The sequence below is a fragment of the Nannospalax galili genome, unplaced genomic scaffold, assembly GCF_000622305.1.
Source record: "Nannospalax galili isolate Female #2095 unplaced genomic scaffold, S.galili_v1.0 scaffold453, whole genome shotgun sequence".
Taxonomy (NCBI): Eukaryota; Metazoa; Chordata; class Mammalia; order Rodentia; family Spalacidae; genus Nannospalax; species Nannospalax galili.
The window spans coordinates 2,179,944-2,197,520 of record NW_008334081.1 but is presented as its reverse complement, the minus strand read 5'-3'; the positions used below and the strand labels follow the sequence as shown (position 1 = coordinate 2,197,520).

Genomic DNA, 17,577 nt, shown 5'->3' with positions numbered 1-17,577 from the left:
TGTTTTTTTGAGACAGGGTCTCCCTGTATCCCCAGCTGGCCTGGAACTCACTATGTAGACCAGTCTGGCCTCAAACTCACAGAGATCTGCCTGCCTCTGCCTTCTGAGTGCTGGGATTAAAGGTGTGTACCACCATGCCTGGTTACACAGCTCACTGTTGACATTGCTATACTGAGTCCCAGGGCAGCCCCTCGTGAGGACCCTTCCCATTTGTTCCTGGCCCCTTCCCAGGCCTCATGTGACTCTGCCCCAGGACTGCAAGGCCTTCAAGATTTGGGAAAAACACTTTCCCTGGAGAGGCTACTGTGCATGTGGGGCTGGAGATGGGCTGGGCAGAGCAACTGGGCTGTTGGGGTCAGGGCCCCTCCAGAGCCTCCAGTGCTCCAGAGAGGCACAGGTACTGTATGGAGACCCAACTTGCACCCCCTGCATTCTGCAGGCCACCTTCTGGGGCCACTGCTGCATAGAGGCTTTTATCAGCCCTACTTCTGGCTCTGACCCCTAGACTCCACTGTCCTTCTTGATGGACATGGGTCACACTGAATGCCAGGTCATGGTTTTGTGTCCACGTGATCCAGCACCGCCTACTAAGTGAGGCTGTGGCCCCTGTGAATCTTGGGGACTGGCTTCAAGATGCAGTGGTAACTTGGGCCAGTGGGTCCCTCCGCCCACTGGTGCCTCAGTGCCATGTCACCCCACAGCTGGGGTTTCTTGGCTGTACTTTCCCCCGTCCCAGCGGGTTTTAATTTCCATTTTCTAAGCTGAGGTGGCAAAAGAGTCCTTAATGAGCTCCCCAAGGAGCCCTGCTGGCTGGAAGTCCTGGTCCCCAGCCCAGGGGGAGACTTGGCCAACATGAGTGATGACTCCAGAAGCCAGTGTTGGCTCCTGCAGAGGCCCCTCTGTGAGCCAGAGGCAACAGCTCCCAGGGTCTCAAGATGCTTTCCTAGTTTCCTGCCCAAAGGGTGGAGACAGATAAGGGTACAGCATGGAAGGAGGCACATAGCCAGAGCTTAGGGACCCCTCCAGGCTCATGCCAGGGAAGTGCCTGGTGGAGGATTGGAAGGGGAAATAGTGGGGCTGGAAGTAAGGGAGAAACTCCTGAGCCAGACCTCCTGAGGGCTGGATGCCCTTAGGTTGCACTGCTCAGTGATGGGGTCCTAGGCTGTGGTGTGTGTGTGTGTGTGTGTGTGTGTGTGTGTGTGGTCATACCTTTTAATCACCATACTCTTTCCTGTTGCACAGCCCTGGGGATCAGCCCTGGCCCCTGATGTCAGAGTTACCCTCCCCAAGGCCCTGCCACCTCCACACACCTGCCTCCTACTCCACCTGGGTGGTCTGCCTCACATTACTCATATGGACAGTAAGAACAGCTCTCCAGCAGCCAAAGGATGGCCATAGGGATAGCCCTAGCTCCTCCTGGAGGGGGTCTCCAGCGGAAGTCCCTAGTGGCTTTGTGTGTCCCTAGCTGGGCATTACAAAAACCAGCTAAAGTACAGACAACCAAGGCTCATGACGTGTGGATCAGGAGGTAGGCACAAAGATCTGGTCTAGTCCTCTCCTGGCTGTTGCTAGCCAGTATGTGGCACAGCCTGGCTCTTCTGCCTGCCAGCTCTGATTCCAGGGAACAATGGGCCAGAGGAGTCCCAGGGCCATGGCCACCACAGGCAGGGACAGAGGCATAGCCACAGCCACTTGGCTATTCCTGCCATTGAGAGAGCATCTCCTCCCAGCAGGAGGCCCAGAGACGCCAGGAGAAAATAAGACTCAGGAAGACAGGGAGGGGGAACATACTGCTGGGGACCGGGCAGGAAAAGGGTGCCTTAGGGTCTGCTGGGATTTGATTGCCTGTGCATGGTCAGGCAAGTGCCCGGTCCTTGGCTGGGAATGGCTGTTGGGGCTTACCTCAGCTTGTGCCTGCTGGCTCTGGGCCTCCTGCCGAACCCGCTCCAGTTCCCTGGAAGCCCCAGAGAGCTTCTTGCTCATCAGGCTCCTGTCTGCCTCCTTCAGAGACAGGGCCTAGATGTGAGGAGGCAAGGTGCGTTTGAGTGAGCTAGGGAGCTCCGGAGGGGCTCCGACTGCCCTCTGAGGAGAGGCAAAGCAGAACACTGAGGGCTAAGGCCCCGTCAGACTCTCTAGTGCTTGCTTGCACACCTTGCCGCTGGGTGGGGAGGGGGCGTAGTCCAAGACCAGCCTTCCCTCATCCTACACCCTTCCTCTAGGTGCTCAGTGGTGCTTCACACTGCTTCAGAACCTTGGTTTTCACTAGGCAGACTGGCACGCATCATGACTCCTCATCATTCTGGGCACTGCTCCCTACTGTGAGCAGGAAGAAGCCACTGATGCCCAGCCCCCCAGATTCCTGTCCCACTAAGGGCATGGGCAGGACACAGAGCCTGACTTGGGGAGGCCAAGCTTTACCCCAGCTCCCAGGGTGGTGCAGCTAGAAATGGACCTCAGTCATGTTCCAAGCATTACATGGACTACCCCCAGTGCCCTTCCTATAATCCCTGTTTGGGAGCAGCCCCTGTTTCCACCACCTCAGCCTGGTGTGCAAGACCACGCCTGACCTCTGCACTCCTTGCCACCTGGCTCCCACACATCCTGGTGGCCACACAGACACATGCCATCCCACTCACTTCTGAACATTCCCACCCCAGCTTTCTGCCCCTATCCCAGACTCTTGTTCCTATCCCAGCCTCCCACCCCCATCCCAATCTCTTATTCCTACTCCAGCCTCCTGTCCCCATCCCACCCTCTTGTTCTTATCCCAGTCTCCTGCTCCCATCCCTGCCCAGCCTCTTGCTCTTCCTGCAAGGCCTTAGTCAGCTTCCTGCAGCACAGGACATAGAGAGGTGAGCAGTTTAAAGCATGGCTCCTGTGCCCAGAGGGTATGCCATGTAACTCCAGGCAAAGGATCAGCACGTGAAGACCTCAATTTTCTACCAGTAAAATGGGCTCATAAAAGCTTGTACCTCAGAGTATTAATGGTCAATTAGAAACAGTCTGACTAGAGACCCTGGCTCCTCCTGCCACTTGTAGCCTTACCCTGCAATTTGTGCAGACAGACTATCATCCTGGCTCATTGTGTGATGACATGTATGAAAGTATATACTTGTCCACTCTATTCACTCAGCAATGAGCTCTTTGGGGGTAGCTTAGTGACCTGGAGACCCCTGAACTCAAGGGTGGTCTTTCAGATCCAGTGTCTGGGTTTGTGGGATGGAAGGCTAGCCAGAGTGGCTGAGAGCTATGTGGCTGGACTCTTCTGATGGCTAGATGATTGGCCAATCAGGTGAGTGAGCTGATGAACAGCTGGGCACACGGGTAGACAGCTAAATGTGTGGCTAGTTGGAAGGGTTGCTCAGTGGGTGGATGGACAGAAGGCCAGCATGGCTAAGCAAGTTAATGGCTGGATGGTTAGCTGTGTGGATGGCTAGGGTGTGGCTGGATGGTCATGTTTATGAATGGAGGTCTGCATGTGTGGGAAGAAGGATGGGTAGCCAAGTGGGAGAAGGAAGATGGACAAGCACGGATGGGTGGATGGGCAGAGGGTGGATGTGCGGGCGAGTGTGAAGGGGTGGTGGTGCACGTATGTATGGTGGATATGTGGGTCCGAGGATGAATGAGTGGGTGTGTAGACGGGTGGAAGAGTAGGTGGGTGGCCGTCTGTCTACCAGGATTGCTGTGGTAATCCAAAGTTGTATCAATCTGAAAAGATGCACTTGCCTTGGGGTGGCTCCTGTTCAGCCCTTGTGCTGTGACCAAGAAGATAGCAAGGTGGGTACGAGGATCCCCAGTCCCCATGGCACGCTCACCTGCTGCAGCAAGGTGGGTATGAGGACCCCCGGCCCCCATGGCACTCTCACTGCAGCAAGGTGGGTACGAGGCCCCCCGGCCCCCATGGCACTCTCACTGCAGCAAGGTGGGTACGAGGCCCCCCGGCCCCCATGGCACGCCCACCTGCTGCAGCGTGGGTACGAGGCCCCCGGCCCCCATGGCACTCTCACCTGCTGCAGCAAGGTGGGTACGAGGCCCCCCGGCCCCCATGGCACTCTCACTGCAGCAAGGTGGGTACGAGGCCCCCGGCCCCCATGGCACTCTCACCTGCTGCATCTCATGCTCCAGTTCGAGGAGGCTCTTATCTTGCTCCCACTTCAGGCCCCTAATTTCCTCCTCCAGAGCCTCCTTCTCAGCTGCACTTTTTGCCACCACCTCTTTTATCTGTTCCAGTCGGTGGGCAGCCACCTCCTTCTCCTCTGCCAGGGACAGACTGAGGGTCTCCTGAGTGAGGCGAAAGATTAGCTGTGAGGTCAGAAGCGGGAGACCAATAGGCCCTTGAGTTAAACCTCCTAGTCCTTGAGAGACCAGGGCTGGGTAGTCAGGCCAGCTGATCTCCCCTTGTTTTCTCTAAGGTCCCCCAAACAGAAGCTAGAAAGGGCCTCTCTGGGTCTCAGCAGCTACTCTCCCATGTTAATCTGTCAGATCTTAACTTGCTCCCGGATCTCCACCATGTGCCATTTGCAAGGGCATGAGTGGACGTGTGTATGGGTGGACAGATGAACAAATGCATAGATAAATGGATGATGGACAAATGGATATGTTTGGATGGATATGTGGATAGATGGACATATAGATGAATATGTGTTTGGATGGATAGATGGATGAATGTGTGGGTCAAAGAATGAGATGTATCATACAAGGCTTCCAGGGGTCTGTCTTGTCTCTGTCCATCAGCTTGGAGCCACGGCATTGGGCTCCCAGGCTAGGCCTCTTGTGTGAGCAGAGTCTACCCTGTAAACCAACACCCCATACCTCTTCAAGGGCTTCCCTGACCATTTAAACTATGAAGAGCAGCCAGGTCCCTCCCTGCTGCTCTGCTACCTCCACCTTGTTGGGAGGACCCTAACCCTAACCCTAACCCTGCAGAGGACATAGCAGATCAATGGAAGTAGGTAGGTGGGCCCCTGGGAGGCAGACCTTCTCCCTCTGCAGCCGTGCCAGGTCCTCTCGGTGGGCCAGTGCCTGGCTCTCCAGGGCCAGCTGTGCCTCCCGCTCCTGCTGTGTTGCCTGCTGCTGCAGCTGCCCCAGGTCCCACCGCAGCTTTGTCTCTTGGACCTCCCAGGTGCTTTTCAGCCTCTCCATTTCCACTGTGAAGTGAGGTATGTCACCGCAGTGCCCACGGCCCTTGAAAGCACCCTTGAGAGATGTCTGCCTGCTCTGCCTGTGGCCAGCACATGGTGGGTAGCCCAAGCAAGGGCACAGGCACAGGGAATGGGCAGGAGGCCACTGTGACAACACTGTGACTGCATTTCAGGTCTGAGCCTGGGGTTGGCAACAGGATGGGCCTGTGTAACATCTCCGATCACAGGAGCTCCAAGTCCATAGCTTTGTTCCTCCAGGATCCAGGGAGTGAGAATAGCATCTAGGGACTGGGTTCCCCTCAACAATGACTTGGGGGGTGGGGCAGAGCGTTCATCCACTGCAGCACCTTGCAAGGCCCGGCGAGCTAGCCGAGAGCCCTGGGCTTCTCCTTCCAGCTGTTCCCGCTGGGCCTGCAGCTGCATCGCCAGCTGTTGGGCCTCAAAGAGGCTGTTCTCCAGAGAGTCCCTCTCAGCCCTGCAGAGGAGCATCAGACAGCAGGCATGTCACCCACAACGTCCTGAGAGGAGCAGTCCAGAGCCCAGGCTGGGCTAGGAGATAAGAAAAGCAGCAGGGTGTCTCATTCATTTGAATCCTTAAGAATCAATTGCACTCTACATAAAAACATATTTCAGGCAAAATAAAAGGCCAAATCTTGAAACAAAACAAGCAAAATAACTCAGAACTACAAAAACAGAACAGATATAGATTATTCTAATCTTCTTATACCTAACATGAAAGCCAGAAGAAAAAAAAATAAAGAGGACAGATCTGGATATACTTAAAGGCAAGGGGTGTAGAATCCATAAATCAGATCATACAAGGATAGGGGAATCCATAAATCAACTTAGAAGGCAAAGAACACATAATGAAACCCATCAGTTTATTAACTTGAGAAATTAATTTTTAAAAATTAAAAAAATGACAATTGGAAGATAATCTTCGCTTAGTATATAAACATCGGGTGAACATCCATCACAAAAAAAAGAGTTCCTGCTAATCAATAGCAGAGAGTCGGCTGATCCTACAGAAAAACAAGAAAAATGACTGTTCAAAGAAAACATCAGATAGCCAAAAGCACATGAAATTCACTTCACCTTACCAGGAGAGGCCAGGGCCCAGGGAGACTCATATCACAGCCTGGCAGTTCCATTAATCACACACCAGATTAGCAAAAGCTTAATGGTGACCACACCAGTGTTAGTGAGGAATGGGTAGAGAAGACTAAGCGTGCTGGCCTTGCCGCTGTAAGTCCACATCCAGGTGCCAATTCTCGAGCCACCTGACTGGCTACACTGGGAAAAGGATGCTCACTTGAGCTTTTTACAGGATAATTGTGCTTGGCTGGAATGCCAACAAATGACAGAACATTTAAGACATTATGGTGCAATCTATGGCATACCATGCAATTAACAAGGGAGGAGTCACCCTCAGAACAACCAATAGAGCTAGAGCATCACAGGCAGCCCAACTCCACTGTGGAAAAAGTCACCAGGTATATCTGCACACAGAGGTCATTGCTCAGAAAATACCTGTACCTATGTGTGCCAACCCCTGACGGTGCCTGCTTCTAGGAGGGTGACTGAATAGAAGTCTGACATTCTGAGAATTAGTTCATTGGTGATTCTCCAGGCTGTCACCACTAGCATGACTTAACTGTCATTATGCTTGATTGTCTGCTGGGTGCACACACAGTGAGACATTTTCTGAGTATTAGGTATCCACAGTCATACCATGAGTGCTCAAATACATTGTTCATTTTAATGGAGCAGCAACATACACTCCTGATGGGTGAGGGAAGCCATGGGCCACGTGGCCCTCAATCAGCCTGAGAGTCCTGCCACAATTTTTGTAACCTTACAGAACACTGGAAACCTGCCAGGGCTCCCTGATGTGGGAGGGGACAGTCCTTTGGACTCAGGTCAGAACCTCCAGAAACCTCCCTCTTTGCCACATGGTATCCTGTCCCCCTTGTCAGCACTGTACATGAGTGTGCCTTCTGCCAGGGTGCTCTTTCCAGTTGTGTATGGAGAATGTCCTCCCTTTGGGCTGCCTTGAAGTCTCCTCCTCCTCCTGGAAGACCACCTGGTCTTGTCTAGAGGTTTCTGCCTCTCTCATGTCTGCATGTAGCCTGGAACCTGAGGGGCTATCCAGCCTCTTTCTCCATGAGGCCCAAGTGCTCACTGCTGTTGAGCTCCAGAGTGGAGGCCCAGTGCCACAGGGTACTCCTACAACGAGGAAGACACACGGGTAGTGGGCTGGCTGCAGTGTGGTGTGCAGGTGAGAGCCCAGCCCATCTCACTGGCTAGTTAGCAGAACAGCACTCTACAGATAGAGCAGGACACCAGTGCTATAGCCTGGTCTGCATCAGGAAGTAGAGGTTCTCAGCACCCCAAAGCTGAACTCCTTCAAAATGCAGACCCACATGGGTTATGTCAGAAGCAAAGACAGCCCATATGTAAGAACTTTCAGTTACTCCAAAGTTGAGACAGTCAGGTAAACACTGTGCGTGCTGTGCGTGTGTGCGTGCGTGTGTGCATGCGTGCATGTGTGTGTGTGTGTCTGTGTCTAGGCAAGTACACTCGCTTAAGTGAATCTCTGGCTGTCTTGTCACAGAGGCTTCAGCTGGTCATCATGATACACTAGCGGTTTATTCAGGAGAGTGGTCAGCGTGAGAAGCTGAGGATCTGGGACACTACAGTTCCCTCTGGTCCCAGTTTCTGGAGTTCCAGGAGGAAATCCTCCATGGAAGCTTTCCCTGAAAAGGATCTGGGGGCAGAAAGCAGCAGTCAGCCTTGGGTGTAAGACCAGCCTTGGGCCACCACTGTCCTTGCCTCCATGTGCCCCATTCTAAGCTCTGGACGTTGCCCCTGATGGTTGTGGGGGTTCCCTTACCCCCATTGTCAGTCCCGTGGTTCTTTGGGTGGAGTCTGCCCCAAGTTGCCCAACCCTGTGCCTCTGGCTTCCAGAATTTCTGTTGAGACACCCAGTGGCTCCAGATGGCTTATGCAGCAGCTAGGGGCTTGTGGGAGAAGAGGGCTCTGTCTGCTGGAGGAGGGCTCTGTCTGCTGGGTCAGCCCTTTTGCTACCTCTCAAAGGTGTCTACCCGGGAATGAAATCTCAGTGCCAAGCAGCACTGAGGTCGGAGGGGCAGGGTCTTGGAGGCTGTGGAAATACCTTTACACAGTCTTACCTGAAGCATCACACTGAACTCTTCTCATATCCTTGAGGAAGATGTTGTACATCTTCCTTCCACTGGTCTGAGCTGGGTTTCTGATATTTGCCCAACATTTTCAGGAAGGTGACCACAGGGCACCTCATTTAACGCTTCATGCCCCGCCCCGGCCAAGGCACCATGTCTCTACTCTTGCATGCACAACCCATATCATATGCAGACAACAGACACATCCTGCCCTAGGTCACCATGTCTATCCCTCACCTCTGCTGGCCATCACACCATAGGCCCTCTGAAGGAAGAGCACAGAAGGTATACCCTGACTAGCAGTCATGCTGGTACCTCAGATCAGCTGCCTCCTCAGTTGCAAGCCGGCCCTGTCTCTCCAGGGCTTCCTGCTTGGACAGTAGTTGGGCCCGTTCCTCAGACACAGTGTCCTTCTCACGCAGGGCTTCCTGCAGAGTGTCCATCTGCGCCTCCTGCTCCTGCAGGCTCTGTGCCAGCTGCTTCTCCAGGGCCTGGTTCTTGCATGTGAACTAGGGGAGGAAAGAGGGACCATATGACCATGTGACAAGGAGAGTGAGCACATCGGAAGAATGTGCTTGGGAAGAAGAGTCTCACAGGATGGTGTGGAGGTGCGAGTGGATAAGGTGGGTGATCATGAAACAGCATACCTCAGAAGCTCACATATGTACTTTCCAATAGAGGGAGCAAACACTCCCAAAACCCTGGTGAACATGCCATGGAACTGGGTGTTTCTGGGTCACAGCCAACTGCCAACCTCAGGCACAACTTTTGCTAGATTGCCAAGTGTCCAGGGAGCAGGATACGTGGCTTGAAGGTACAGAAGCAGCACAGGTGGCTGGTGCTGAAGACCAGTGCTTCCCCAAGAACTTTGTCAGAGTCTCGACAGAGCCCTACAAGGCCTTGAGTTGCAGAGGCAGTGGGGTTCAGAGCAGTTCTTGGGGCAGTGAACCACCACTGGTGTCTCTTCTTTTCTTAAAGCATTTGCTGATTTATAGCTTGAGCTGGGAAACTCAAATACTGAGGCATTCACAGTTAATAAGAACACCCATCTAATTCTGGCTTTTGGTCCATAGAGGGGTTGACTCTGTTGACAGCAGTGAGTCAGAAACGGGCCATTCCTCACAGACTGAAGCTCAGATGTGGATTACCACGGCTGCCAACCAACCTCAGGGTGAACCTCTCCTACTTCCACTGTCCATCAGCATCAGACCTAAACCAATCTTCTCTGGGAGAACAGCATGAGTATCCTTAAATTACTCAGACTGCATGATAAATGGCATTTAATCAACACAGCCTGGCGTACCAGGAGACAGGGTCACATGACCAGAACCCACAGGTAGGAGCAGAAGGAGACACAGACACTTCCTCCAGCTGTCCACATATTGGCATTATCAGTGTTTAAAATAGCTGGTTAACAGCTGGGCGTGGTGGCGCATGCCTTTAATCCCAGCACTGGAAGGCAAAGGCAAGCAGATGTCTGTGAGTTCAAGGCCAGCCTGGTCTACATAGCGAGTTCCAGGCCAGCTGGGGCTACAGGGAGACCCTGTCTGAAAAAACAAAAAACCAAACCAAAACAAAAAACCTGGTTAGTATATATGATGTATGGGGGCAGTGGATTAAGAACATTAGCTGTTCTCACAGAGGAACTGGGTTCAGTTCCTAGCACCTACATGGCAGCTAAAAAGTATAACTCCAGTTCTACAAGATCTGACGCCCTCTTCTGACCCCTGTGGGCATTGTATGACACAGGTGCACTTACACACATGCAGGCAATATACTCGTACTCATAAAATAAAAATAATAAAAAATATTTTAAAAAGGAGAGGCAAGGTGTGGTGTTTTGAGAAATGTCCTCTATAGACTCAGGTATTTGAACACTTGGGCCCCAGTTGGTGGCACTGTTTGAGGTTATGGACAGTTTAGGACATGAAGCCTTGCTGGAGGAGGTTCGCCACTGTGGGTGGGCTCTGAACACTCACAGCCCCGCCCCACTTCCAGTTCACTCTACTTCCTGTTTTGAGCTCTGGCTTCCTGTTCTGCTCCTGCTGCCACACCTTCCGCACCATTGTGGACTCTCCCTCTGGAACCATAAGCTAAAATAAACTCTTTCTCCACAAGTTGCCTTTGGTGTTTGTTTATTTTGAGACAGCATCTCTCTGTAGCCCAAGATGGCCTGGAACTCACTATGTAGGTCAGGCTGGCCTTGATCTCACAGAGATCTGCCTGCCTCTGCCTCCTGAGTGCTGGGATTAAAGGTGTGCATCACCCTTTAATTAAAGGCTGGGATTAAAGGTCGTGCAATGCCGTCGGAGGAGAGAAGAGGCTGGATCCCCTGGAACTGGAGTTATGGACAGTTGTTAGCTGCCATCAGGGTGCTGGGATTCTAACCCGGGTCTTCTGCAAGAACAGCCAGTGTTCCCAACTGCCGAGCCGCCTCTCCAGCCCCCGAGCAGATTTTTTTATTTTAGGGGTAGGAGTTGTAGAAATTGACATGTAGATCCTGAAGTATAGACAGATATGCAAAAGATTTAAAACAGACAAAAAAAACTTGAAAATGAACAGGGTGAGAATTCATAGGCTATACAGCACTAAGATTTACTGAAAGGGCAAAACCACGTGGTTTGGGGAAAGAATGAATAAATTCGCACAAATGAACAAGTCCCCCACACAATCAATTTCTTTTCAACAGTGTCCAAGTGTTATGGTTTGCATAGGAATCACACCCCAAATGCTCATGAGTTCTGGTACTAGTCGCCAGTTGGTGGCACTATTTTGGGGAAAAGGCCTGGGAACTTTATAAAGTGGATCCTAGATGAAGGAAGTAGGTCACTGGGGGAGGATCCCTGGGAGTCCTAGACATCTCCTGTCCCTGCCACTCTTTGCTTCCTGTCCATGATGAGGTGAACATCCTCTTCCTCACCTGTTCCTACCAGCCAGATGTTATGCCTCACAAATGGCCCAGAAACACAGAACCCTTTGAAACAATGAGTCAAAATAAATGACTCCTCCTCTCTAGTTTTTCTGTCAGACATTGTGTCCCAGCAATGAGAAATGTAACTAACACAGGAAACCAGTGCCAAGAGTGGAGTCATTGCTGTGATCTTCGGACAACATGATTCTTAAATCTCTGTAACTGGTTCATGGGGGGGATTTGGAAGAGTTTGAAGAAGCAGGTTGGAAAAAGCCTAGGTGCTTTGAGCAGAACTTAACTGTTGGTTCTAGTGTTTGCTCAGAAACCCAGAATGCTGGTAGGAATGCATGCAGAAACTGTGCTCATGGGGTTTCAGCAGGAATTGAAGACTCTAGGGACTGCACTACAGGCTGCATATGTTATATTTGGGCAAATAATTTGTTTACATTTTGCCTGTGTCCTGAGACTCTGAGTGAGGTTGAATTTAAAAGCAATGGGCTGTCAAAAAATTAGTTTAGGTGCTAGCACTGCATGTGCTGTGCATATTCTGGTTTATTAAATAAAAAGTTGAACTGCACAGTCCAAAAAAAAAAAAAAAGCAATGGGCTAATTAATTTGGGGGAAGGAAGTTTAAAACAGCCCAATGTTTGGGCCGTGGTCTGGTTATTGTGGACGGCTTTTAGCCCACTTTACAATGAGAATCAGAGACGAAAGCAGAGCATAAAACTTGAAAAATGTGGTTTGGCCAAAATGACCAATCTAAAGTTTGGGTGATGGAGTTGTTGGGGACATCAGTCCCAGCAAAAACAAGCCACATCCTTCCCATGGGGACAGTAGGAAGCTTGCCTTGAGAGCATCTTAGGAACTGGCCAGAGTCCTCACACCACATGCTCAAGGGTATGAAAGGCTTGAGGAGAGAACTCCTCTGGGGTGCCTAGTTTGCACAGGGCCACAGGGGAAATGTTGCCATCAGAGGTCACTGCAACTGTGATCTAAGGGGGCCCAGCTACCATATGAGTTGGCAGCAGACCTTGGCCTCTTTCATATGGTCATGGTTCTATAGGTGTGCAGAATGCAGACATTATAGGATCCTGAAGGCATCCATCTAGATTTCAAAGAAGGCCTTGGAGGCCAGGCCACAGACAGTATAAGGTGTCCATGTTGGACAGAGGCTCTGCGGGCTGGGGCTGGAGCTGAGGCATTTGGGCAGTCACTGGAATGGGGCATGAGGGAGGCTGCTGGGGTGGTGGACACATTCTCCATCTTGATTGGTCCTTCCACAGGTGCAGAGTTATCAGAGTCATTGGTCTGTCACCAATATTGCACACTAATTATGCTTCAACAAAAATGGAGGAAAGGGATGAGAAAGAAAAGGGCTGAGAACAGAGAGAGGCCATGCTGTCCCAAAGGGACACAGGAGCTGAGGTGCCACTGAAGGCCCGAGACCCAGGGTTTCCATGCAAGCAAACAAGACACATCATAAAAGAACCAAACTGCTTCCGAGTCATTCCATACAGAGTGTATCCTCATCACCAAAAGACAGAGGAACAGAGGCTGAGGAAATAGCTAGTTGGTAAAGTGCTTCCTGTGAAAGTACGAGGACCTGAGTTCAACCCCAGAACCCATGTAGATAAAAAGCTGGGCCTTTTACTGCCAACACTGGGAAGGCAGAGGCAGGAGGATTTGCTAGAGATTGCTGTTCGGCTGTCTAGCCTACTCAGTGAGCTCCAGACCAGTGAGACTCTGTCTCACAAAACGAGGTGGTGGTAGGGCCTGGAGAGATGGCTTAGCAATTAGGAGCACTTTCTGCTTTTCCAGAGAACCAAGGTTTGTTTCCTAGCACCTATGTAATGGCTAACACCCATCCTTAACTCCAGTTCCAGGGGATCTGATGGCATCCTCTTCTGTCCTCCATGGGCACTGCATGACACTGGTACACTTACATGCAGACATAGCATTCATACACATTAAAAATAATTTTAAACATAAAATATTTTTTAAAACCCTAAGAGACCAAAAAACCCCGAAAACAAGGTCAGTGGTACTTGAAGAGCAACACATGAGGTTGTCCTCTGACCTGTACACACATGTGCACACATGAATGTGTAACACACATGCATATGGACCTGTATATGAACACACATACAAAACAAACAAAATGAAACAACAAAACCCAGCAGCCAAAAACAAGAACTGAACACACATGCTAAGTCTTGAATGATGAACGCAGGGCCATCCAGCTGTGCACACACAGACCTGGCAGAGCCCCAACCCTGGATGTCGAGGACAGGCCTGACCCAAATCTCTGTCCTATAATCCTGGTGACTTCAACTCAGGTCCTCATGCTGGTAGGGTTAGCACTTTTCTGACTAAACTCTCCCCAACCCCTTCAAAGGTATGACGAACAACAGCAGGGCAGGATGTGTGACCTCCCACAGCCTGGCTTTACCTGGCCCACCTGCTCCCAGAGCTGGGCCCTCTCATGCCTGAGCAGGGCTGCCTGCTCCTCCAGGTGCTCCTGCTGCTGCTCGAGGTGCCCACAGGTCTCCTGCAGAGTTCTCCACTCAGCCCTCACACACTGTAGCTGCTGTTCTGTCTGTGCCAGCTGCTCCCTGGCACTGGCCTGCTCCTGCTCCAGAACCTTTTGCTGTTCCCAAAGCTGATCTCGCTCCTGTTCCAGCTACAGGGCAGGTGGGAAGGTGATTAGCCTATGTAGTACACATCCTTAGTCCTCATAGGCCATCTGTCCCACCTAGGCCCGTCACAGGGATTGCGTCTTCCCTCCCTCGGGCCTGATTAGGTCTAGCGGTCAGGCCATGCATCCCTCCTCCAGCACCTGCTCTCAGTGATTGTGGTCTCAGTCCAAACAGGTAGGAGACCTGGGGGATAGAAGGAGGAACCCTCACAGCCACCTTGGAGAAACTGAGACCCAGGCCCTTGCCTGTAGCACCAGGTGGTTCAGAGCGCCTTTGTCCTGGGCAAGCCCTTCCATTAGTGCAGCCATCTTGGCCAGTGAGTCCCGTTGCTCTAGTCCCTCTGACTTCAGCCGTGTCACCAGCAGTTCCAGGTCAGCGTTGCTGGATTCAGCCTGGGGCAGGGGACACACAGTGGTCACCCTGAGGGGGTTCAAGGAGGGGCTACAAATTCCCCCCAGCAGAACCAAGATTCTAACCAGAGATGGCGACCAGTGGCCCAGGGAGATGCTCTGGGAAGCAGGTGTGGCCAGCAGAGCTGAGAGCAGTGAGGAGTGAGAGGAGAGGTCAGAGCCCAATGGTAGCGATCAGGAGCCCTGGTGGTGGCCCATCCCAGGTGGGTGAGGACAGAGGCAAGGCCCATGTATAACGGGGCACAGAAGGGCACATACCCGGGCCAGGGCACCACGCAGGCTCTCTCTCTCACTCTCTACGACGTCCCTCTGCAGCTGTACTGAGCTCAGTGCCTCCCGGACCTTGGCCAAATCCTTCCTGAACCCAGAGACCTTCTCTTCCAGCTGTTCCAGGCGGCCCTGGCTGAGGTCCCAGGCCAGAAGGCAAAGGTGTGTGGCCCTCTCAGGGTGAATGGGGCCTGATTCTATGACACTTATGGGCAAGAAAGTCCAGCAATCCCCTCCAAGCCCAGGGAGCACCAGAGGATCCCCAGGGGAGCACTGTACCCCTTGAGACCAGTCTCTGACCATATGCCTGGGTGCGGTGTATGCAAGGTGGTTAGTGAAAGTAGGGAAGGACATTGGGCTGATGTAGGTGTGGGAATCTGGGTCAGGTGATGCCCAGCTCTTGGGGAGCTACAGACCCCTCGGCCCCTGCTGCCTTGTTGGAGTCTGACCTGTGGCATCACAGCTCAGGGGACCCCTGCTGGCTTACAACCACAACCCACCTGGCCTCCAGCTCCCTCAGGCTCCGCTCCCTCTGCTGGGCCAGCTCAGCTTTCTGCTCTGTCCGGACCAGAAGGCTTTTCTGAAGTTCTGCATTTGTGGCTTCCAGCCTCTGTGTCTCTGCATCCTGGATGTTGGCCTTTGCTCTTAGCTCTTCCACTGTTGACTCCAAGGCTGACTTCTCCCTGGGAGCAGGGGCAAAGGTAGAGGTGCCTCAAGCCATCCTTCAGGGAAGGAGCACCGGATGCCATCAAGACATTGTGACAGAGAGGACCATCAGTACAGGTAAGTAGGTGTGGATCAATAGGAACAAGTGAGAGAGAAAGGGGGTGGGGGTGGGGGAGTTGGATGGGTTTAGGTTTGCAGAGGTCATAAAGGCAAGAGTTCAGAGAGGTGTAGGAGCGCTAAGAAAGAGCTGAGATGATGTGACCCACAGCCTCAGACTTCATCTAGCTGGCTGGGATACCAGTCCTCCCCTCCCCTGCAGGAGTTCAGGGCACAGCTTTCTGCTATAGAGGCTCTGCCCAGCCAGTCCTTGAAGACCTCTCTCTGCCATGTCCACCCAGTCTTTGCAGGCCTCCATTGGAGAAGGGACTCCTCTTTGGCCAGTATCTACCCTACCCCAGATCTGCCCCACAACCCTCAGGTCTGTATACTCTGTGGGTCTTGCAGCTCCTGTGCAGAGGCCACGGAGCTCTGGATGCTTCTGCTCATGTCTCACCCTATGCAAAGCCATGCTTAGCCATGTGGCTAGATCTTTTAAATTTTTATTTATTTATTTATTTATTACATGTATGAGTGTTTTGACTGCGTGGATGTTTTGCCCACATGGATATAAGTGTACCTGTGTCATGCAATGCCCAGAACTGGAGTTAAGGATGGTTGTTAGCCACCATGTGGGCCATGTGGACATTGGGAACCGAACTCAGGTTGTCTGCAAGAGCAATCAGTGCTCTTAACCACTGAACCATCTCTCCAGCCGCCCCCTGGACCTCAAAATTTTAAACACACCACTCCTACCCTGTCCCTGAGTTTCAACTTCCATTTCCCAAGTGTCCCTCGGATCTGATACTACACGGGCTCACTCTTGCCTGCTGACCTCCCCGCAGCATCCACCTGCTGCCTCTACTCTGCTCCTGCCTTGACAGAAATCCCTGTGTCGTCTCCTCTGCCCCCTTGTTCTTGGAGATGTAGACAGTCCCCCTTCTGTGACATGGTCCTGCCTGTGTGGCAGGTTCACATGAGACTCCCCTTAGACTCTACCACGCAGCATCCCCACACAGCCCCGTCTCCTCTCTGAGTAGGCCTCTCTGTCTTCCAAGGCTTTGCTTTCTCCCAGAACACTCACTACTACTCTTGAACCCCTACCCCAGTGCAAGGCTGCCCCAGTCTGTCCGTCTCTGTGTTCACCTGCTCTGTAATACTCACCTCTCCTGTCTCAGCCCTTGGAGGACAGAGAGGCTTTCCCAGAGGGGAGGCAAGGCTGTGTGGAACATGCTGTGTGGCAGAGTCTATGGGGAGTCTGCCAAATAGGCAGGACTGTCCATATCTCCAAGAACAGAGAGCAGAGGAGGCCACACAGGGACTACCATTGGGGTAGGAGCAGGGTAGAAAAAGGTGCTTATAGGAACAGGAAGATGCACAGTCTGTCTCCCACCATGGGGGTGAGAGGGCAAAAGGGGCTAGGCTATTTCTGCTCCCTGGGGTGTGGGCCACCTCCTAAAGCCTGCCTCCCACAGGTCCTAGGGACATCCCGAGGCCCTCACTCCTTCACTGTCTCTAACCCCAGGGTGAGGAGATATGTGTGAAAGTGTCCAAAGCTCCATGGCAACTACTTTGCAGTGGAGTTGGGGTTCTACTGACCATGGTGAAGGGTCATAGTTAGGGAAGAGTCACCCAGAGGGAAGCCTGGAGTCATGTTGTTGGGAGAGGAGAGCTTGACTAAAGCCAGGGCTTCTGGGGACAGGAGAGAGGCTTGGCCTCACAGAGATTTTAGAGTATGAGCAAATGGTGTCTCTGTTTTGGGAAGGGAAGCCCAGATCAGGTATAGCATGGGGGTCTGGGATGAGAGAGAGGAGCTACTCAGTCCAGGAAGGGGTCAGAGAGTGAGGGGTGGCCTGGCCACAGAGAGGTTTGTCTGGGGTCATGGCCTGTTCCTACTCCTGTGAGGTCTCACAGCGGACTAGCACTCAGTACTGCCCCACTCTGCCCTACAGCTTCAATCACCTTCTCAGGAGTTCAATGGATGCCTGGTGATGCTGTGCCTCCTGCCTCTGGGCCTCCAGCTGGCCCAGCAGGTCTTCATGTGCCTGTGCTCCGTCCTTCAGGCACCTCTGTGAGGTTCGAAGCTCTTGTCGGTACTCAGACAACTGCTCCTGGAGCCTGGCTGCTGCTTCCTGGGAGGATTCCAGCCTTAGACTCAGTTCCTGTGGGGGATGGGGGTGGGGGATACGG

The 17,577-nt window shown here is 52.5% G+C and overlaps 1 protein-coding gene across 1 annotated transcript in view; it reads right to left on the bottom strand.

Annotated features, from left to right (window-relative positions):
- Crocc2 (ciliary rootlet coiled-coil, rootletin family member 2) overlaps nt 1–17,577 on the bottom strand; it is a 65,308-nt gene that overhangs the window by 25,053 nt on the left and 22,678 nt on the right. The window contains exons 11-20 of the mRNA XM_017797162.2: nt 17,350–17,549; nt 15,126–15,308; nt 14,617–14,761; nt 14,194–14,340; nt 13,702–13,932; nt 8,657–8,850; nt 5,489–5,616; nt 4,978–5,147; nt 4,105–4,281; nt 1,903–2,016 (exon numbers count right to left, since the gene is read on the bottom strand). Coding sequence (XP_017652651.1) covers nt 1,903–2,016; nt 4,105–4,281; nt 4,978–5,147; nt 5,489–5,616; nt 8,657–8,850; nt 13,702–13,932; nt 14,194–14,340; nt 14,617–14,761; nt 15,126–15,308; nt 17,350–17,549 — 1,689 coding nt within the window. The remainder of the gene's footprint in view (nt 1–1,902; nt 2,017–4,104; nt 4,282–4,977; nt 5,148–5,488; nt 5,617–8,656; nt 8,851–13,701; nt 13,933–14,193; nt 14,341–14,616; nt 14,762–15,125; nt 15,309–17,349; nt 17,550–17,577) is intronic.